The 23,229-nt window shown below is 42.4% G+C and overlaps 2 protein-coding genes across 2 annotated transcripts in view; both read left to right on the top strand.

Annotated features, from left to right (window-relative positions):
* LOC115196560 (unconventional myosin-Vc) overlaps positions 1-1,022 on the top strand; it is a 59,652-nt gene extending 58,630 nt beyond the window's left edge. Inside the window, exon 40 of the mRNA XM_029757392.1 lies at positions 67-1,022. Coding sequence (XP_029613252.1) covers positions 67-222 — 156 coding nt within the window. The 3' untranslated portion in view covers positions 223-1,022. The remainder of the gene's footprint in view (positions 1-66) is intronic.
* A 1,830-nt stretch (positions 1,023-2,852) lies between these two features.
* On the top strand, positions 2,853-22,258 carry LOC115196590 (guanine nucleotide-binding protein subunit beta-5a). The gene is made up of 11 exons (XM_029757448.1): positions 2,853-3,150; positions 12,544-12,680; positions 13,459-13,500; positions 16,671-16,747; positions 16,892-17,024; positions 18,134-18,277; positions 18,666-18,757; positions 18,950-18,998; positions 19,146-19,242; positions 19,770-19,936; positions 20,425-22,258. The coding sequence occupies exons 1-11, from the start codon at positions 3,015-3,017 to the stop codon at positions 20,434-20,436; spliced, it is 1,086 nt and encodes a 361-aa protein (XP_029613308.1). The 5' UTR covers positions 2,853-3,014; the 3' UTR covers positions 20,437-22,258.
* The last annotated feature ends 971 nt before the right edge of the window (positions 22,259-23,229 follow it).

Here is a 23,229-nt window from a genome sequence, read left to right as displayed (position 1 = left end):
GAAATCAATCCAAAACCATTTCCATAAACTAAATGTAGGAAATGAATGTATTTCCCTTGTCCCCAGGGCTTGCTCCAGGACCGTGAAGGGGGATCCTCCCAGCTGATGCTAGACACCCAGTATCGTTTCCAGGTCACCTTCCCCTTCACCCCATCCTCTCAGGCCCTGGAGCTACTGCAGCTGCCATCCAGCCTCAGACTGGGCTTCCTCACCAGGATCTAAACCCCTGACCTCTGGGGGAAGCGGTAGCCTTGACTCTAGAGAAGTGGTCCAGTAACCTAAAGGTTGCTGGTTTGAATCCCAGGGATGATGGGGAAAAGCTGGCAGGAGTGAGGTGCCAGTGTCTCGGGTGCCACCAACTGCCATTGTAGCCAAATAGCCTTTTAAAAATGATTTGTGTTTTCATTTACACTCGTAATACAGTTTGATATAAATATTACGCTGATGACTGTGTGACGTAAATGCAGATGCTGTTGCAGGGCTAAGTGCTTGGTAGTATAGTGAGAAACCTTACTTCTCAGCTAGATGAGATGAAAAATGCTTAGTAGTATAGTGATAAACCTTACTTCACAGCTAGATGAGATGAGAAATGCTTAGTAGTATAGTGATAAACCTTACTTCTCAGCTAGATGAGATGAGAAATGCTTGGTAGTATAGTGAGAAACCTTACTTCACAGCTAGATGAGATGAGAAATGCTTGGTAGTATAGTGAGGAAACCTTACTTCTCAGCTAGATGAGATGAAAAATGCTTAGTAGTATAGTGATAAACCTTACTTCTCAGCTAGATGAGATGAGAAATGCAATTCTGAAGAAAACAGTTTTAAGTTCAATATCAAATTGCTGTTTTTTTTTTATATAGTCAATTCAAATGTGTCCAATGTTTTTTGAGTAACATACACAGTACATCAAATGTCTTTTTTTTTTTGTTTTGAATATATATTTTGTAAATCATACTGTAGAAGTATTTTTGTATCTTTAAGTAATATACTGAACAAAAATATATAAATGCAACATGCAACAATTTCAGAGATTTTACTGAGTTACAGTTTAAGGAAATCAGTAAATTTAAATATATTCATTAGGCCCTAATCTATAGATTTCACATGACTTGGAATACAGATATACATCTGTTGGTCACAGATACCTTTAATAAAAAGTAGGGGTGTGGATCAGATAACCAGTCAGTATCTGGTGTGACCACCATTTGCCTCATGCAGCGCGACACATCTCCTTCACATAGAGTTGATCAGGCTGTTGATTGTGGCCTGTGGAATGTTGTCCCACTCCTCTTCAATGGCTGTGTGAAGTTGCTGGATATTGGTGGGAACTGGAACACTCTAATACGCTTTGATCCTATACATGCTCAATAGGTGACATGTCTGGTGAGTATGCAGGCCATGGAAGAACTGGGACATTTTCAGCTTCCAGGAATTGTGTACAGATCCTTGTTGACATGGGGCCGTGCATTATCGTGCTGAAACATGAGGTGATGGCGGTGGATGAATGGCACGACAATGGGCCTCAGGATTTCGTCACAGTATCTCTGTGCATTCAAATTGCCATCGATAAAATCATTATCCGTAGCTTATGCCTGCCCATACCATAACCCCATCCCCACCATAGGGCACTCTATTCACAGCATTGCCATCAGTAAACCGCTCACCCACACGCCATACATGCTGTCTGTCTGCCATCTGCCCAGTACAGTTGAACCCGGGATTCATCCATGAAGAGCACACTTCTCCAGCGTGCCAGTGGCCATCGAAGGTGAGCATTTGCCCACTGAAGTCGGTTACAACGCCGAACTGCAGTCAGGTCAAGACCCTGGTGAGGATGACGAGCACGCAGATGAGCTTCCCTGAGACGGTTTCTGACAGTTTGTGCAGAAATTCTTCGGTTGTGCGAAACCCACACGCTTTCATCAGCTGTCCGTGTGGTCTGAGGATCCCGCAGGTGTAGAAGCCGGATGTGGAGGTCCTGGGCTGGCGTGGTTACATCTGGTTTGCGGTTGTGAGGCCGGTTGGACCTACTGACAAATTCTCTAAAATACGGTAGAGAAATTATGGTAGAGAAATTAACATTAAATTCTCTAGCAACAACTCTGGTGGATATTCCTGCCTGTTAGCATGCCAATTGCACGTTCCCTCAACTTGAGACATCTGTGGAATTGTGTTGTGACAAAACTGCACATTTTACTGGCCTTATATTGTTCCCAGCACAAGGTGCATCTCTGTAATGATCATGCTGTTTTATCAGCTTCTTGATATGCCACACCTGTCAGATGGATGGATTATCTTGGAAAAGGAGTAATTTTCACTAACAGGGTTGTAAACAAATTGGTTCACAAAATGTTTAAGAAATACGCTTTTTTTGAGAGAGAGAAATAAGTGCGTTGGGAACATTTCTGGGATTTTTTTTATTTCACTTCATGAAACATGGGACCAACACTTTATATGTTGTGTTTATATTTTTGTTCAGTGCCTTCAGAAAGTATTCATACCTGTTGACTTATTCCACATTTTGTGTTACAGCCTGAATTCAAAGTTGATTAAATTTAGTGTTTTTCTCACCCATCTATACACAATACCCCATAATGATGAAGTGAAAACGTATTTTTAGACATTTTTGCAAATTTATAAAAAATGTAATACAGAAATATTGAATTTACATACAGTAAGTATTTACACCCCTGAGTCATGTTTATATATATATATATATATATACTATTTTTTTTTAACAACATTAGTGGTCATGGAAGTGACCACAATTTGAGTTTTATCATATAGCAGCTATTGGCGCACTTGATGGATGCAGCCGACACAGCATCCCTCCTCTTTAACCGAGAGAGCATCTTTCCTCTGACGTCATGAGAGCCGCATCAGCTGTGAGCTGCATCAGCTGTGAGCCCCGCGTCCTTTAGCTTGCAAAACATACTCTCTCTTTTTTATCTTTTCTTCTTTTGTTGTTGTTGTTGTTGTTGCTGCCCGCATCTGCTCTGACAACGGGAATATATATGATATTTACCACAAACCCTGAAATGGCTACACAGGAGGTTCAACCGAATGAGACTCTCACTAACCTAAAAGCGGAATCGGACACGTTGAAAACGAAACTCGAGGACGAAAGAGCGAAGCTGCATGATGTCGAACGTGAGTGCGAGACGAGAGGGAAAGGCCCTGCGAAGCAGAACATGCTCTGGATTCCCAATAGTACTGCAGGAAACATGTAAACACCACCAAATCAGAATAGATTTATATATATAACAGAACGATATTGTGAATTTGTCATATTGCTATTATCAGGCTACCGTGAGCACTGACTCGGTCATACGAAGAAAACGGATAATTCTTCAATTCATTTGTAAATGGTATTATTATAATATTATATTTGAAGCCACATGCTCGCCTATGTATTAATATTACTCGGATTTGTTTAAAAGACAAGATGCATTTCCTGCTGCAATTAGACATATATCTTAGGCGTTTGGTGGAATTTACTCCGCTATTTGCAAAAGCACAGTTTTATTATAGCCGAGATGGCGCTTTAAAACATGATTCATCCTTGATTTATGCTTAGCTTGTCGACATTGTTGAGATCAGAGAGATTAATTTGAACGTCTCTAACCATTTTCCTGCGGTTTAATATGAATTCCCAACCCGGCGGGATGTTTTAATGCTTGACCACATTAAGACCGGGCTCAGCTCATGGTATCATAACACCGTAAGCAAACGTTGGATATTCGTCCCTATAACAACGGTACACGAAAGTAGGAAATTGCTTGGTGTCTATAACTAACCAATCTAACCATAGATTTATCCCTTCAACACTAATATCTGATATTGGTCCACAACTAACCACCTTTAACATCAGTACAGTAACGTAGGATCTTGGTCCCTACTACAGTAATGTTGGATCTTGGTCCCTACTACAGTACAGTAACGTAGGATCTTGGTCCCTACTACAGTAATGTTGGTTCTTGGTCCCTACTACAGTAATGTTGGTTCTTGGTCCCTACTACAGTAACATTGGATCTTGGTCCCTACTACAGTACAGTAACATTGGATCTTGGTCCCTACTACAGTACAGTAACATTGGATCTTGGTCCCTACTACAGTACAGTAATGTTGGATCTTGGTCCCTACTACAGTAACGTTGGATCTTGGTCCCTACTACAGTAATATAGGATCTTGGTCCCTACTACAGTACAGTAACGTTGGATCTTGGTCCCTACTACAGTACAGTAACGTAGGATCTTGGTCCCTACTACAGTACAGTAACGTAGGATCTTGGTCCCTACTACAGTAATATAGGATCTTGGTCCCTACTACAGTACAGTAACGTTGGATCTTGGTCCCTACTACAGTAACATTGGATCTTGGTCCCTACTACAGTACAGTAATGTTGGATCTTGGTCCCTACTACAGTACAGTAATGTTGGATCTTGGTCCCTACTACAGTACAGTAACGTTGGATCTTGGTCCCTACTACAGTAATATAGGATCTTGGTCCCTACTACAGTACAGTAACGTTGGATCTTGGTTCCTACTACAGTAACGTTGGATCTTGGTTCCTACTACAGTAACGTAGGATCTTGGTCCCTACTACAGTACAGTAACGTTGGATCTTGGTCCCTACTACAGTAACGTTGGATCTTGGTCCCTACTACAGTACAGTAATGTTGGTTCTTGGTCCCTACTAAAGTACAGTAACGTTGGATCTTGGTCCCTTCTACAGTAACATTGGATCTTGGTCCCTACTACAGTACAGTAACGTTGGATCTTGGTCCCTACTACAGTAACATTGGATCTTGGTCCCTACTACAGTACAGTAACGTTGGATCTTGGTCCCTACTACAGTACAGTAACGTTGGATCTTGGTCCCTACTACAGTACAGTAACATTGGATCTTGGTCCCTACTACAGTAACATTGGATCTTGGTCCCTACTACAGTACAGTAACGTTGGATCTTGGTCCCTACTACAGTAACATTGGATCTTGGTCCCTACTACAGTACAGTAACGTTGGATCTTGGTCCCTACTACAGTACAGTAACATAGGATCTTGGTCCCTACTACAGTAACATTGGATCTTGGTCCCTACTACAGTACAGTAACATTGGATCTTGGTCCCTACTACAGTACAGTAATGTTGGATCTTGGTCCCTACTACAGTACAGTAATGTTGGATCTTGGTCCCTACTACAGTACAGTAACATAGGATCTTGGTCCCTACTACAGTAACATAGGATCTTGGTCCCTACTACAGTAACATAGGATCTTGGTCCCTACTACAGTAACGTTGGTTCTTGGTCCCTACTACAGTAACGTTGGATCTTGGTCCCTACTACAGTAACGTTGGATCTTGGTCCCTACTACAGTAACGTTGGATCTTGGTCCCTACTACAGTAACGTTGGATCTTGGTCCCTACTACAGTACAGTAACATTGGATCTTGGTCCCTACTACAGTACAGTAACATTGGATCTTGGTCCCTACTACAGTACAGTAATGTTGGATCTTGGTCCCTACTACAGTAACGTTGGATCTTGGTCCCTACTACACTACAGTAACGTTGGATCTTGGTCCCTACCACAGTACAGTAATGTAGGATCTTGGTCCCTACTACAGTACAGTAACGTTGGATCTTGGTCCCTACTACAGTACAGTAACATTGGATCTTGGTCCCTACTACAGTACAGTAACATTGGATCTTGGTCCCTACTACAGTACAGTATTGTTGGATCTTGGTCCCTACTACAGTACAGTATTGTTGGATCTTGGTCCCTACTACAGTACAGTAACATAGGATCTTGGTCCCTACTACAGTATAATAGGATCTTGGTCCCTACTACAGTATAATAGGATCTTGGTCCCTACTACAGTAACGTTGGTTCTTGGTCCCTACTACAGTAACGTTGGTTCTTGGTCCCTACTACAGTAACGTTGGATCTTGGTCCCTACTACAGTAACATTGGATCTTGGTCCCTACTACAGTAACATAGGATCTTGGTCCCTACTACAGTAACGTTGGTTCTTGGTCCCTACTACAGTAACGTTGGATCTTGGTCCCTACTACAGTAACGTTGGATCTTGGTCCCTACTACAGTAACGTTGGATCTTGGTCCCTACTACAGTAACGTTGGATCTTGGTCCCTACTACAGTACAGTAACATTGGATCTTGGTCCCTACTACAGTACAGTAACATTGGATCTTGGTCCCTACTACAGTACAGTAATGTTGGATCTTGGTCCCTACTACAGTAACGTTGGATCTTGGTCCCTACTACACTACAGTAACGTTGGATCTTGGTCCCTACCACAGTACAGTAATGTAGGATCTTGGTCCCTACTACAGTACAGTAACGTTGGATCTTGGTCCCTACTACAGTACAGTAACATTGGATCTTGGTCCCTACTACAGTACAGTAACATTGGATCTTGGTCCCTACTACAGTACAGTATTGTTGGATCTTGGTCCCTACTACAGTACAGTATTGTTGGATCTTGGTCCCTACTACAGTACAGTAACATAGGATCTTGGTCCCTACTACAGTATAATAGGATCTTGGTCCCTACTACAGTATAATAGGATCTTGGTCCCTACTACAGTAATGTTGGTTCTTGGTCCCTACTACAGTAACGTTGGTTCTTGGTCCCTACTACAGTAACGTTGGATCTTGGTCCCTACTACAGTAACATTGGATCTTGGTCCCTACTACAGTATAATAGGATCTTGGTCCCTACTACAGTATAATAGGATCTTGGTCCCTACTACAGTATAATAGGATCTTGGTCCCTACTACAGTATAATAGGATCTTGGTCCCTACTACAGTATAATAGGATCTTGGTCCCTACTACAGTATAATAGGATCTTGGTCCCTACTACAGTAACGTTGGTTCTTGGTCCCTACTACAGTAACGTTGGTTCTTGGTCCCTACTACAGTAACGTTGGTTCTTGGTCCCTACTACAGTAACGTTGGTTCTTGGTCCCTACTACAGTACAGTAACATTGGATCTTGGTCCCTACTACAGTACAGTAATGTTGGATCTTGGTCCCTACTACAGTAAAGTAACATAGGATCTTGGTCCCTACTACAGTAAAGTAACATAGGATCTTGGTCCCTACTACAGTAACATAGGATCTTGGTCCCTACTACAGTAATGTTGGTTCTTGGTCCCTACTACAGTAACGTTGGATCTTGGTCCCTACTACAGTACAGTAACATTGGATCTTGGTCCCTACTACAGTACAGTAACATTGGATCTTGGTCCCTACTACAGTACAGTAATGTTGGATCTTGGTCCCTACTACAGTAACGTTGGATCTTGGTCCCTACTACAGTAATATAGGATCTTGGTCCCTACTACAGTAATATAGGATCTTGGTCCCTACCACAGTACAGTAATGTAGGATCTTGGTCCCTACCACAGTACAGTAATGTAGGATCTTGGTCCCTACTACAGTACAGTAATGTAGGATCTTGGTCCCTACTACAGTACAGTAACGTTGGATCTTGGTCCCTACTACAGTACAGTAACATAGGATCTTGGTCCCTACTACAGTAACATTGGATCTTGGTCCCTACTACAGTACAGTAACATTGGATCTTGGTCCCTACTACAGTACAGTAATGTTGGATCTTGGTCCCTACTACAGTACAGTAACATAGGATCTTGGTCCCTACTACAGTAACATAGGATCTTGGTCCCTACTACAGTAACATAGGATCTTGGTCCCTACTACAGTAACGTAGGATCTTGGTCCCTACTACAGTAACGTAGGATCTTGGTCCCTACTACAGTAACGTTGGTTCTTGGTCCCTACTACAGTAACGTTGGTTCTTGGTCCCTACTACAGTAACGTTGGATCTTGGTCCCTACTACAGTACAGTAACATTGGATCTTGGTCCTTACTACAGTACAGTAACGTTGGATCTTGGTCCCTACTACAGTAACGTTGGATCTTGGTCCCTACTACAGTAATATAGGATCTTTGTCCCTACTACAGTAATATAGGATCTTGGTCCCTACTACACTACAGTAACGTTGGATCTTGGTCCCTACTACAGTAACGTAGGATCTTGGTCCCTACTACAGTACAGTAACGTTGGATCTTGGTCCCTACTACAGTAACGTAGGATCTTGGTCCCTACCACAGTACGGTAATGTTGGATCTTGGTCCCTACCACAGTACAGTAACGTAGGATCTTGGTCCCTACTACAGTACAGTAACGTTGGATCTTGGTCCCTACTACAGTAACATTGGATCTTGGTCCCTACTACAGTACAGTAATGTTGGATCTTGGTCCCTACTACAGTACAGTAATGTTGGATCTTGGTCCCTACTACAGTACAGTAACGTTGGATCTTGGTCCCTACTACAGTAACGTAGGATCTTGGTCCCTACTACAGTACGGTAACGTTGGATCTTGGTCCCTACTACAGTAACGTAGGATCTTGGTCCCTACCACAGTACGGTAATGTTGGATCTTGGTCCCTACCACAGTACAGTAACGTAGGATCTTGGTCCCTACTACAGTACAGTAACGTTGGATCTTGGTCCCTACTACAGTAACATTGGATCTTGGTCGCTACTACAGTACAGTAATGTTGGATCTTGGTCCCTACTACAGTACAGTAATGTTGGATCTTGGTCCCTACTACAGTACAGTAACGTTGGATCTTGGTCCCTACTACAGTAATATAGGATCTTGGTCCCTACTACAGTACAGTAACGTTGGATCTTGGTCCCTACTACAGTAACGTTGGATCTTGGTTCCTACTACAGTAATGTAGGATCTTGGTCCCTACTACAGTACAGTAACGTTGGATCTTGGTCCCTACTACAGTAACGTTGGATCTTGGTCCCGACTACAGTACAGTAATGTTGGTTCTTGGTCCCTACTAAAGTACAGTAACGTTGGATCTTGGTCCCTACTACAGTAACATTGGATCTTGGTCCCTACTACAGTACAGTAACGTTGAATCTTGGTCCCTACTACAGTAACATTGGATCTTGGTCCCTACTACAGTACAGTAATGTTGGATCTTGGTCCCTACTACAGTACAGTAATGTTGGATCTTGGTCCCTACTACAGTACAGTAACGTTGGATCTTGGTCCCTACTACAGTAATATAGGATCTTGGTCCCTACTACAGTACAGTAACGTTGGATCTTGGTCCCTACTACAGTAACGTTGGATCTTGGTTCCTACTACAGTAATGTAGGATCTTGGTCCCTACTACAGTACAGTAACAGGATCTTGGTCCCTACTACAGTAACATTGGATCTTGGTCCCTACTACAGCACAGTAATGTTGGATCTTGGTCCCTACTACAGTACAGTAATGTTGGATCTTGGTCCCTACTACAGTGACATTGGATCTTGGTCCCTACTACAGTAACATAGGATCTTGGTCCCTACTACAGTACAGTAACGTTGGATCTTGGTCCCTACTACAGTAACATTGGATCTTGGTCCCTACTACAGTACAGTAACAGGATCTTGGTCCCTACTACAGTAACATTGGATCTTGGTCCCTACTACAGCACAGTAATGTTGGATCTTGGTCCCTACTACAGTACAGTAATGTTGGATCTTGGTCCCTACTACAGTGACATTGGATCTTGGTCCCTACTACAGTAACATAGGATCTTGGTCCCTACTACAGTACAGTAACGTTGGATCTTGGTCCCTACTACAGTACAGTAACGTAGGATCTTGGTCCCTACTACAGTACAGTAACGTAGGATCTTGGTCCCTACTACAGTACAGTAACGTTGGATCTTGGTCCCTACTACAGTACAGTAACGTTGGATCTTGGTCCCTACTACAGTTCAGTAACGTAGGATCTTGGTCCCTACTACAGTACAGTAATGTTGGATCTTGGTCCCTACTACAGTACAGTAATGTTGGATCTTGGTCCCTACTACAGTAACATTGGATCTTGGTCCCTACTACAGTACAGTAATGTTGGATCTTGGTCCCTACTACAGTACAGTAACATTGGATCTTGGTCCCTACTACAGTAACATTGGATCTTGGTCCCTACTACAGTACAGTAATGTTGGATCTTGGTCCCTACTACAGTACAGTAATGTTGGATCTTGGTCCCTACTATAGTACAGTAACGTTGTATCTTGGTCCCTACTACAGTAACGTTGGATCTTGGTCCCTACTACAGTAATGTAGGATCTTGGTCCCTACTACAGTACAGTAACGTGGGATCTTGGTCCCTACTACAGTACAGTAATGTAGGATCTTGGTCCCTACTACAGTACAGTAATGTTGGATCTTGGTCCCTACTACAGTAATGTTGGATCTTGGTCCCTACTACAGTAGCATTGGATCTTGGTCCCTACTACAGTACAGTAACAGGATCTTGGTCCCTACTACATTACAGTAACGTAGGATCTTGGTCCCTACTACAGTAACGTTGGATCTTGGTCCCTACTACAGTAGAGTAACAGGGTCTTGGTCCCTACTACAGTACAGTAATGTTGGATCTTGGTCCCTACTACAGTACAGTAACATTGGATCTTGGTCCCTACTACAGTAACATTGGATCTTGGTCCCTACTACAGTACAGTAACGTAGTATCTTGGTCCCTACTACAGTACAGTAACATTGGATCTTGGTCCCTACTACAGTAATATAGGATCTTGGTCCCTACTACAGTACAGTAACGTAGGATCTTGGTCCCTACTACACTACAGTAACGTTGGATCTTGGTCCCTACTACAGTACAGTAACGTTGGATCTTGGTCCCTACTACACTACAGTAACGTTGGATCTTGGTCCCTACTACACTACAGTAACGTTGGATCTTGGTCCCTACTACACTACAGTAACGTTAGATCTTGGTTCCTACTACAATAACGTAGGATCTTGGTCCCTACTACAGTATAGTAACGTTGGATCTTGGTCCCTACCACAGTACAGTAACGTAGGATCTTGGTCCCTACTACAGTACAGTAACGTTGGATCTTGGTCCCTACTACAGTAACGTAGGATCTTGGTCCCTACTACAGTAACGTTGGATCTTGGTCCCTACTACAGTACAGTAACGTTGGATCTTGGTCCCTACTACACTACAGTAACGTTGGATCTTGGTCCCTACTACACTACAGTAACGTTGGATCTTGGTCCCTACTACAGTAACGTAGGATCTTAGTCCCTACTACAGTATAGTAACGTAGGATCTTGGTCCCTACTACAGTACAGTAACGTAGGATCTTGGTCCCTACTACAGTACAGTAACGTAGGATCTTGGTCCCTACTACAGTAATATAGGATCTTGGTCCCTACTACAGTACAGTAACGTAGGATCTTGGTCCCTACTACAGTACAGTAACGTAGGATCTTGGTCCCTACTACAGTACAGTAATGTTGGATCTTGGTCCCTACTACAGTACAGTAATGTTGGATCTTGGTCCCTACTACAGTAATGTTGGATCTTGGTCCCTACTACAGTACAGTAACGTTGGATCTTGGTCCCTACTACAGTAATGTTGGATCTTGGTCCCTACTACAGTACAGTAACGTTGGATCTTGGTCCCTACTACAGTACAGTAACATTGGATCTTGGTCCCTACTACAGTACAGTAACGTTGGATTTTGGTCCCTGCTACAGTAACGTAGGATGTTGGTCCCTACTCCCTACTACAGTACAGTAACGTTGGATCTTGGTCCCTACTACAGTAATATAGGATCTTGGTCCCTGCTACAGTACAGTAATATAGGATCTTGGTCCCTACTACAGTAACGTTGGATCTTGGTCCCTACTACAGTACAGTAACGTAGGATCTTGGTCCCTACTACAGTACAGTAACGTTGGATCTTGGTCCCTACTACAGTACAGTAACATTGGATCTTGGTCCCTACTACAGTACAGTAACATTGGATCTTGGTCCCTACTACAGTACAGTAACGTTGGATCTTGGTCCCTTCTACAGTACAGTAACATAGGATCTTGGTCCCTACTACAGTAACATAGGATCTTGGTCCCTACTACAGTAACATAGGATCTTGGTCCCTTCTACAGTACAGTAACTTTGGATCTTGGTCCCTACTACATTAATATAGGATCTTGGTCCCTACTACAGTAATGTAGGATCTTGGGCCCTACTACAGTAACATAGGATCTTGGTCCCTTCTACAGTACAGTAACGTTGGATCTTGGTCCCTACTACAGTAATATTGGATCTTGGTCCCTACTACAGTACAGTAACGTAGGATCTTGGTCCCTACTACAGTACAGTAATGTTGGATCTTGGTCCCTACTACAGTAATGTAGGATCTTGGTCCCTACTACAGTACAGTAATGTAGGATCTTGGTCCCTACTACAGTAACGTAGGATCTTGGTCCCTACTACAGTACAGTAATGTAGGATCTTGGTCCCTACTACAGTACAGTAACGTTGGATCTTGGTCCCTACTACAGTACAGTAATGTTGGATCTTGGTCCCTACTACAGTACAGTAACTTTGGATCTTGGTCCCTACTACAGTACAGTAATGTTGGATCTTGGTCCCTACTACAGTCCACCAGGTGGCAGAGAAGGTGGATGGACTGGGTCAGTTTATCATGAAGACCCGGCGAACTCTGAAGGGACATGGAAACAAAGTTCTCTGCATGGACTGGTGTAAGGACAAGAGGAGGATCGTCAGCTCATCACAGGTGAGTATTAGTTTATTGGGTAGGTTACTGAAGTCCTAAAATATGTATTCATGCCGTCACCGCTCTTGATATATGGACGGTCGCTGTCCATGGTCCTGAAATGAATGGTAAAAAAAAGATTTTCTATCAGATTGACAAGATAGTCGAGTGACCGCTCTAACAATGGAAATACATGTCTTCAAAGATGGAAGGCAGGCGGGAGGAGTCGAGATCAGGTGGGACCATTCTAGCCAATGAGAGGGCAGATGTGTACGTGAACAACAGGCACAACTCCGATATAAAGTCGTTTTTTTCAAAGTGGCCGAAATGCCACGTGCGTCCACATATATCAGTTCATTCGTAATAACCTAACCATTACGAAACGTATATTCAATCAAATAAGCCTCGCATAGCAAATTTCAAATTCAAAAAAATACTTGCTGACCAAATTTCGACACTCATTTTGTCCTCCATACAAAAATTCCTCGCCAACAGGCTTATTTTCTAGGACAGATTTTCGGCGGAATAAACCTCTCTCGCTTCGACCTCTTCCTCTCTTATTGTAAGCTCATCATTGCTGACTTTGAGGTTTGGGAAAGGTCCTAAAACAGATATGTTTGTTTCTGTAGCCACCCCTGAGATACTGACGGTCGCTGTCCATATTGCTGACTTTTTGTTTAAAATAATATGCACAGCTTTCAGTGGTTATAACATTTGTGGCATTTTTGTTGGAAATGTAGAGAATCTTAGGCCTGTGTGCCACTTGTAATGTTTTTTTCCTAATCTAACTTCTTTTCAGGATGGAAAAGTGATTGTATGGGATGCCTTCACCACTAACAAGGTAGGGAACCTTTTTCTCTCTGTCCAGAAAGGCTATAGAGTTAACAAATGCTTGGAGAAATAGCAAGACTTCTGTAGTTAATTCATCTGATTTTGGATGAATGAGAACATTTTGTGCATCCCGAATGGCACCCTATTCCCTACATGTTGTACTACTGACCAGTGCCCTATGGACCTGTGGTGGTGGCCAGTGCCCTATGGACCTGTGGTGGTGGCGGCCAGGGTGGCCAGTGCCCTATGGACCTGTGGCGGTGCCCAGGGTGGCCAGTGCCCTATGGACCTGTGGCGGTGCCCAGGGTGGCCAGTGCCCTATGGACCTGTGGCGGTGCCCAGGGTGGCCAGTGCCCTATGGACCTGTGGCGGTGCCCAGGGTGGCCAGTGCCCTATGGACCTGTGGCGTGGCCCAGGGTGGCCAGTGCCCTATGGACCTGTGGCGGTGCCCAGGGTGGCCAGTGCCCTATGGACCTGTGGCGGTGCCCAGGGTGGCCAGTGCCCTATGGACCTGTGGCGTGGCCCAGGGTGGCCAGTGCCCTATGGACCTGTGGCGTGGCCCAGGGTGGCCAGTGCCCTATGGACCTGTGGCGTGGCCCAGGGTGGCCAGTGCCCTATGGACCTGTGGCGTGGCCCAGGGTGGCCAGTGCCCTATGGACCTGTGGCGTGGCCCAGGGTGGCCAGTGCCCTATGGACCTGTGGCGTGGCCCAGGGTGGCCAGTGCCCTATGGACCTGTGGCGTGGCCCAGGGTGGCCAGTGCCCTATGGACCTGTGGCGTGGCCGAGGGTGGCCAGTGCCCTATGGACCTGTGGCGTGGCCCAGGGTGGCCAGTGCCCTGTGTGGCCACGGCCACCTTTGAAATCTGATTGGCCACCACAGTGCCCCCCCCCCAAAAAAAAATAATCTGATTTGATACGTCATCTCTGAATATATTGGTAATTTTCACCCAGACTCATCAATCTCACAGGAGAAAACATCAGAGCGAGTGAAACAGCGCCTCTCTGTCTCCGTATGTGTTGCCCATGTATCTGATGCTGTCAGGCCAAAAAGAGTATGACATGTCATTATTTTTTGGCCAGACAGCGTTAGATACATGGGCTACATATGGATGGGCGCTTCTACTGTAACTCTATAGCAGCACCCAAGGGGCTTGATTTTTCAAGGTCTAACCTTAGACTTAGTAGTGTCCACCATGAGTGACAGAACACTGAGCCAATCACGGCGCAGTGTTCCGTATTATCCGCTGGCTGCCCCACCACCACAGAAAGCACTGAGCTGAAACACCTGCATTTTGGAGCTGCCTTACTCAAGAAAAATGTTTGTATGCAGCTTCTTTTTTTCTTCTTTTTTTTTTCATTGTTTGCAAACTGATATGTGACACGTATTAATGCCAAAATAACATGCAAAATGGACAAACCCTAAAGAAATACAATTATTTATTTATTTTTGCTAAAAATGTGGGGCAAAAAAACAGGTGGGGCTCTGTCCTGAATGACAGGTCGCCACTGCCCGAATGAGAAATAATTGTATAAATGTATATGTTTAACATCTTTTGGGAAACCTGGCTTCCCTTGACATCCATGAATACACACCACTTGGTAGGCTGAATGTCATTACCCTTATGGTGTACGTAATAGATGTACCTTTGCATTCAAATGGCGGGTGCACAGTGCACTGTAGACGTGAGTGAGCAGGTAATCCTATTTAACCTACTTTTTGAAGTGATTTGTTTCGACAATCAGATGAAAACATCATGACTGGTTGTGTTCATGACACATTAAAAAGGTAATACATTTACAGTTAAATTACATCTTTACTATACAGCTCATAAATAAATGTAGCGGAGGAGGTCCTGCTAAAAATAGACACCCCTGAATGTCAGGGTATTATAGACACCCCTGGAGGTCGGGGTATTATAGACACCCCTGGAGGTCGGGGTATTATAGACACCCCTGGAGGTCGGGGTATTATAGACACCCCTGGAGGTCGGGGTATTATAGACACCCCTGGAGGTCGGGGTATTATAGACACCCCTGGAGGTCGGGGTATTATAGACACCCCTGGAGGTCGGGGTATTATAGACACCCCTGGAGGTCGGGGTATTATAGACACCCCTGGAGGTCGGGGTATTATAGACACCCCTGGAGGTCGGGGTATTATAGACACCCCTGGATGTCGGGGTATTATAGACACCCCTGGATGTCAGGGTATTATAGACACCCCTGGATGTCCCGGTATTATAGACACCCCTGGATGTCAGGGTATTATAGACACCCCTGGATGTCAGGGTATTATAGACACCCCTGGATGTCAGGGTATTATAGACACCCCTGGATGTCCCGGTATTATAGACACCCCTGGATGTCGGGGTATTATAGACACCCCTGGATGTCAGGGTATTATAGACACCCTTGGATGTCAGAGTATTATAGACACCCCTGGAGGTCAGAGTATTATAGACACCCCTGGATGTCAGGGTATTATAGACACCCCTGGATGTCAGGGTATTATAGACACCCCTGGATGTCAGAGTATTATAGACACCCCTGGATGTCAGGGTATTATAGACACCCCTGGAGGTCAGAGTATTATAGACACCCCTGGATGTCGGGGTATTATAGACACCCCTGGATGTCAGAGTATTATAGACACCCCTGGAGGTCAGAGTATTATAGACACCCCTGGATGTCGGGGTATTATAGACACCCCTGGATGTCAGAGTATTATAGACACCCCTGGATGTCAGAGTATTATAGACACCCCTGGATGTCGGGGTATTATAGACACCCCTGGATGTCCCGGTATAATTCACACTCTGAATGTCACTTTCAAGGGAATTTACTGCTGTATGCTAACCCCCTTTGATAAAATCCTGACCTTGAATGCAAACACTGTAACACCTTTTGGAACGGATTGATGATTGATTTGAACAGGGAAAATATATCAAACCTGAGCTGAAGCATTTCAAGCGTTGAACCATCAGAATTACAGTATAATTTTTAAAAATCCACCTTGCATCGATTAAGGTAAAAAATTCACTATTTATATTTATATATATATTTTTTTTTACTTTGAGTCCCATTGAAACCAAGGTCTCTTTTGCAAGGGATCCTTTCATCACAACAATTACACAGTCAAATCAAAAATCTGACTCGCATCAAATTTGATTTGTCCCCTAGGAGCATGCAGTGACCATGCCGTGCACCTGGGTGATGGCCTGTGCCTACGCCCCCTCTGGATGTGCAGTGGCTTGTGGGTAAGTCTCCCTGCTCCATCCACATGCTCCATTTTCCCCACTGTGCACTTGTGGTTTCTTGGCCTGGTTACTGTGAAGCACTGTCACAACTGTTGACATTAAGACAGTTTATAAATAAAATGTGATGGATTGATTGTGTTTCAGTGGTCTGGACAACAAGTGCTCAGTGTACCCTCTGTCGTTGGACAAAAATGAGAACCTGGCAGCGAAGAAGAAGTCTGTCGCCATGCACACCAACTACTTATCTGCCTGTAGCTTCACCAACTCAGACATGCAGGTTAGAGAATACATTTTTCTTATTCTGATGTAATTATTATTTGTTGTACATTTGTATATTTTGTTATAGTCTTTACCAAGGTTTGTATTCGCTCGTTTCTATAACTCGTTGAAATACTTGATTGCCGCAAAATCAGTTTAAAAGAAAAACCTACTGATATGCCGTATCATAATTTGAGCCAGTTTCTCACATCAGGAAAATAATCTTGCAGCAACAGGAAATGTGAATTGTTATATGGATTAAAATTAATGGATTGTTTTTGGTAGGGATTGCTACATTTTTCATTTGGGCAAATCAAGTCTGACATTTTAAAGTAGAAATTAAAAACTTTAGAAGCCTTTTTAAAACTCTAAATCACTACAAGTTTGCATTTCCTGATGTGCAGGAACATTTCTGCAACAACAGGATGATCAAATTTGGATGAGGCATCTGAATTTCTACTACTTTCCTATGACAGATGAGTAATGGTGAAATCACTGCCCCGTCATACTGTACTGCACTCTATACCCGACCTGGAAAGAACTGCCATTCTTGTTTAATAATTCACAACAATCTAATGTTCCCCATTGGCTGTTTTTAGTCACATGCTTTAGCCTCGGGCCAAGACTCTTCTATTTATGGGTCAGTGTCATAGAATTCGGAATCTGAATTCTGAACAGACAAAGTTATTACAATGGCTTCCCTCTGACCTTTCTACTTGTAGTAGTGTAATTGTACTTTGCTCTCTAGGGGCTGGTTTCCCTGAAATACTCAATATAGAGTATTTTTTGTTCTGAAATGTACGGGGGGAAAAAATTATTTAAAAAAATGTATGAAAAGAATTGAAATGTATGCATTCACTACTGTAAGTCGCTCTGGATAAGAGCGTCTGCTAAATGACTAAAATGTAAAATGTAAATGTAAATGAGCCTAATATAGATCTGGGAAACCAGTCCCATATGTACATTATAGGGTGAAACCTAACCTTCACTTAAATCACATTTTCACTTCGTCTCCCATTGACATTTAATGAATGAACTAAGTGGCTGTTAGTTTTCACCCTTATATGAGCACGTGTATTATGTTGTGATCCCAAGATGCAGTTTGTGATGAATCCCTTTGTGTTCCAGATCCTGACGTCGAGCGGAGACGGAACCTGTGCATTATGGGATGTAGAGAGCGGTCAGCTGTTGCAGAGTTTCCATGGACACGCCGCTGATGTTCTTTGTCTGGACCTGGCTCCTTCTGAGACCGGCAACACCTTCGTCTCTGGGGTGAGGAGACTTGTAGCGTTTCACTGTATTGTCCCACAACGGAGAAATTGTGAATTAACAACCTTGATATCCTCTAAGCATTGGCTTTTCCTTTTTTTTTTTTTTTACATTTTTATTCAGAGAGAGAGATTTTGAAATGATAGTGAGGAAATCGTGACAGGCTTGAGATTCAAACCCCCCGTCTCTAGGGGCATGTGTAGTCCAGAATGCAAAGATACTGTGTTACATTTCACATAATGTGGATATTTTTCATTTAACCTTTATTTAACCAGGAAAAAGGCCCTTGGAAGTTAAACCCTATTTTTGGGGGGTTAAATTTAAACCTTTCAAAAAAAGTTTAGCAATAATTAATAAATTCCTTAATCATCTTCTGTGTGTCTAAACACAGGGATGTGACAAGAAGGCTAACGTATGGGACATGCGCTCAGGCCAGTGCATTCAGTCCTTCGAAACCCACGAATCGGACATCAACAGTGTCAGGTAAGGAGATATGAATTAATTCCAAGGGACATCGAGACCTGACACTGACACACTGTGTTAATACATCCTGTATTAATAATAAGTGAGTCCAGGCAACTGCAGTTGAAAACTAGCTGGCACTGTCCCTGTAAAACTAATTTTGTATGGTTTCTTCTACATTACCTGGTTGTTTGTCTCCTTCCTTGGCATCAGGTATTACCCCAGTGGAGATGCATTTGCTTCAGGCTCCGATGATGCTACAGTAAGTTATCATCCATATCATTTACTACTTGATGCTGCCTTTCAATGTCAAAGTTCATGAAGTACTTTGACATTGAATGTTTTTACCCCGTTTGCAAAAAAATACATTTAAAAAAATTATACTTATTAATGCATGTGTTTGTTTCAGTGTCGTCTCTATGACCTGAGAGCAGACAGAGAAGTGGCCATTTATTCCAAAGAGAGCATCATATTTGGTGCCTCCAGTGTTGACTTCTCTCTCAGTGGTGAGATACCGTATTCATGAACTTTATCTAGTAGCCATGCTTTTACCTCTCTTCTGTTTACCCAGTCTACACTTTAGTGGTCCATGTCACTAACCAGTCTACACTTTAATGGTCCATGTCACTAACTAGTCTACACTTTAGTGGTCCATGTCACTAACTAGTCTACACTTTAGTGGTCCATGTCACTAACTAGTCTACACTTTAGTGGTCCATGTCACTAACCAGTCTACACTTTAGTGATCCATGTCACTAACTAGTCTACACCATGTCACTAACCAGTCTACACTTTAGTGATCCATGTCACTAACCAGTCTACACTTTAGTGATCCATGTCACTAACTAGTCTACACCATGTCACTAACCAGTCTACACTTTAGTGGTCCATGTCACTAACTAGTCTACACTTTAGTGATCCATGTTACTAACCAGTAAGCTGAATATAAACAGCTTACTGTCACATTAAACCTTCTCTTCAGAAACGATGTATTGCATCTACATTGTTGAAAGAGGACATGTGTTTTCTTCAGGCCGGCTACTGTTCGGTGGCTACAACGACTACACCATCAACGTGTGGGATGTTTTGAAGGGGACGAGGGTGTCCATCCTGTTTGGACATGAGAACCGGGTCAGCTCTCTGCGTCTGTCTCCTGACGGAACGGCCTTCTGCTCAGGGTCATGGGACCACACTCTCAGGGTGAGGGGTAGGGGTTATCACCTGGGTTATATTCCCAAAAGGACCACACTCTCAGGGTGAGGGATAGAGGTTATCACCTGGGTTATATTCCCAAAAGGACCACACTCTCAGGGTGAGGGATAGAGGTTATCACCTGGGTTATATTCCCAAAAGGACCACACTCTCAGGGTGAGGGATAGGGGTTATCACCTGGGTTATATTCCCAAAAGGACCACACTCTCAGGGTGAGGGATAGGGGTTATCACCTGGGTTATATTCCCAAAAGACAAATTATTAGTATTGTCTACTCCTATCTATCTATCCATCCATCCAATCTAATCTATCCTCTCTATCTTATCATTCTATTTTCCTATTCGTCAGAGTTTTCCCTGGTGCCTACCCTCTCCATTTTTTCTTCTTCTATAGAACAGCATCAAGGTGTCTTTTTTTATGGTGAAGTAAGTTTATGTTTCTCTCTCTTATTTATTATTATTTTTTTTTTATTTCAGATCTGGGCTTAAGACAAAACGACACAGAAGAGGAAAAACTGACCAAGTGAATTCAGTGGTAGATAGATCGAGCCAGTTGTAAACTAAGAGACAGACGTGATCCACTCTGCTTGAATACAATCATAGGTTCAGATTCAGTTGAACATATATACAGTGGTAAAGGGCCTTACTGTAGTGGTGTGTGAGGGTACATGTCATCCATGGTCTTTTGATAAAGTTAACAGTCATTATCAACAAACAAACAAAAAAAAACCCTGCAAAAGGATACACTTTTATTACGAGCTTTTAATAACGTATCACATTAAGTATTTTAGATCACGCAAGGTCAATATATCTTAATGACATGAATAATCACACACAGAATGATGATGTAGCTACTCTAGTCGAAAGAGAACTAGTGTGAAGTAGATAGTGATAAATAAAGTTTTGAAATGAATCTACCGGTGAATATACAGAGAGTCAAAAGAGTTAAGAGGAAGATTGTCTTCAATAACCTAATGTATAAGATGTAGTACGATGCAATGTTTAGATTTGAGATATGATGAAAAACAGTTCAATACATTTGGAACCAACCCTCAAGAGTCACTAGTCATCTTGGTTGATGCCAGGATAAATCATCTTGGTTGATGCCAGGATAAATCATCTTGGTTGATGCCAGGATAAATCATCTTGGTTGATGCCAGGACAAATCATCTTGGTTGATGCCAGGATAAATCATCTTGGTTGATGCCAGGACAAATCATCTTGGTTGATGCCAGGACAAATTATCTTGGTTGATGCCAGGACAAATCATCTTGGTTGATGCCAGGACAAATCATCTTGGTTGATGCCAGGACAAATCATCTTGGTTGATGCCAGGATAAATCATCTTGGTTGATGCCAGGACAAATCATCTTGGTTGATGCCAGGATAAATCATCTTGGTTGATGCCAGGACAAATCATCTTGGTTGATGCCAGGACAAATCATCTTGGTTGATGCCAGGATAAATCATCTTGGTTGATGCCAGGATAAATCATCTTGGTTGATGCCAGGATAAATCATCTTGGTTGATGCCAGGATAAATCATCTTGGTTGATGCCAGGACAAATCATCTTGGTTGATGCCAGGATAAATCATCTTGGTTGATGCCAGGACAAATCATCTTGGTTGATGCCAGGATAAATCATCTTGGTTGATGCCAGGTTAAATCATCTTGGTTGATGCCAAGATAAATCATCTTGTTTGATGCCAGGACAAATCATCTTGGTTGATGCCAGGATAAATCATCTTGGTTGATGCCAGGTTAAATCATCTTGGTTGATGCCAAGATAAATCATCTTGTTTGATGCCAGGACAAATCATCTTGGTTGATGCCAGGACAAATCATCTTGGTTGATGCCAGGATAAATCATCTTGGTTGATGCCAGGATAAATCATCTTGGTTGATGCCACATTTTCCATTCTAATACTTTACCCTTCAAGTTCCTTTCCACCTGTGGAATTCACGTACTGCTTGAGATGTTCAACATGACAAACACTAGATAATATCTAGCTAACATGAATATACAACCTTTTGTGAATACCTACTTATTTAAATTCTTAGACTTGTATTCCTGTATTCCTGTTCATGCAATTATTCTGATGATCATAATTTGATAATTTATTGTAATTATTATATTGTAGTTTAGTGTATATACAAAGTTACATGATACCATAAACTATTCACCTACACCACACAAAAGTAATAAAATTAATTTGGACTATCGATTTTGTTTATTTCTGCTGTTGTGGTTGCCATATTTGGAATTTATCTGTGATTTGAAGTAAATAAAAAATAAAAATAAAAGCAAAAATATGTTTTACATATATATCAATATGACAATTATGTCCATAATTGGATTTATTTTGTAATATATTTTCATATTTACCCGAGGTGGGACCAAGTCACTATTAAAGGAGACACAAGCAAGTCACAAGTCACAAGGTCTGAGTCCCAAGTAGAACGGGTCAAGTCCACGTTGTACATTCTAAGAGCACGTCGAGTCGATTCACAAGTCTTTAAGTAAAAAAAATAATAATAATCTGTACATGCAATGACTTGTCAACTACAAATTGAGAACTTGGAACTATAAGGTTCTGACATTTTTTTGTCAAAAAAGAAGTTAGTCACGTATAATAAATCTTTAAATGGTTCTTCATATGTCTGTGAAGTAAGAATTTAGAAAAAGTTAATATTAAGTGTTTTTTTATTTTTTTTAAATAGAATGGTTAACCCATTAGAACTTGATGCTATAAGGTTATATCTGCAATCCAATCACAAGCCTGAACAAATACAGACGGACCAATCAGAACACATGTCTTTGCTATCTCCCTCTAAGTATGGTCTAGGCCAGGGTTTCCCAAACTCAGTCCTGTGGTTCCCCCACTGGGTACAAGTTTAGTTTTGTTTTTACCCCTAACACTACACGGTTGGTTATTTGAATCAGCTGTGTAGTGTTACGGGCAACAAAAACATAATGTGCACCCAGGACCGAGTTTGAGAAATACTGGTCTAGGCTAGTCAGCAATAATGTAAAGCAAGCAAGCAACAACAACAACAAAAAAACACTGTCAGAAATGTTTAAGTAGCCTAAATAATGTTGTCACGTCGTTGTTCAGCGATGACAGTAATTTGTCTGATGATTGTAATACATTAATGTATTTGAATGATGTGTTCTGACTATCTATTAGTAAAATAGTGTTATTCTAGCATGTAAATGTATTCAAATTATTTGTGCTTAATCATAACTCCACAGTGTCACAAGACATTGCATCTCAGTGCAAG

The sequence above is a fragment of the Salmo trutta genome, chromosome 7, assembly GCF_901001165.1.
Source record: "Salmo trutta chromosome 7, fSalTru1.1, whole genome shotgun sequence".
NCBI lineage: Eukaryota > Metazoa > Chordata > Actinopteri > Salmoniformes > Salmonidae > Salmo > Salmo trutta.
Note: the sequence above shows the minus strand (reverse complement) of the source record. Positions and strands in the feature narration are given on the sequence as shown.

What these genes read in the sequence shown, in the direction of transcription:
- LOC115196590 (XM_029757448.1), top strand. Translation starts at nt 3,015, where the DNA reads ATGATATTTACCACAAACCCTGAAATGGCTACACAGGAGGTTCAACCG. An exon ending in TCGGACATCAACAGTGTCAG is followed by an intron (nt 18,758 to 18,949) that starts GTAAGGAGATAT and finishes CCTTGGCATCAG; the next exon opens with GTATTACCCCAGTGGAGATG. An exon ending in CAGGCTCCGATGATGCTACA is followed by an intron (nt 18,999 to 19,145) that starts GTAAGTTATCAT and finishes TGTTTGTTTCAG; the next exon opens with TGTCGTCTCTATGACCTGAG.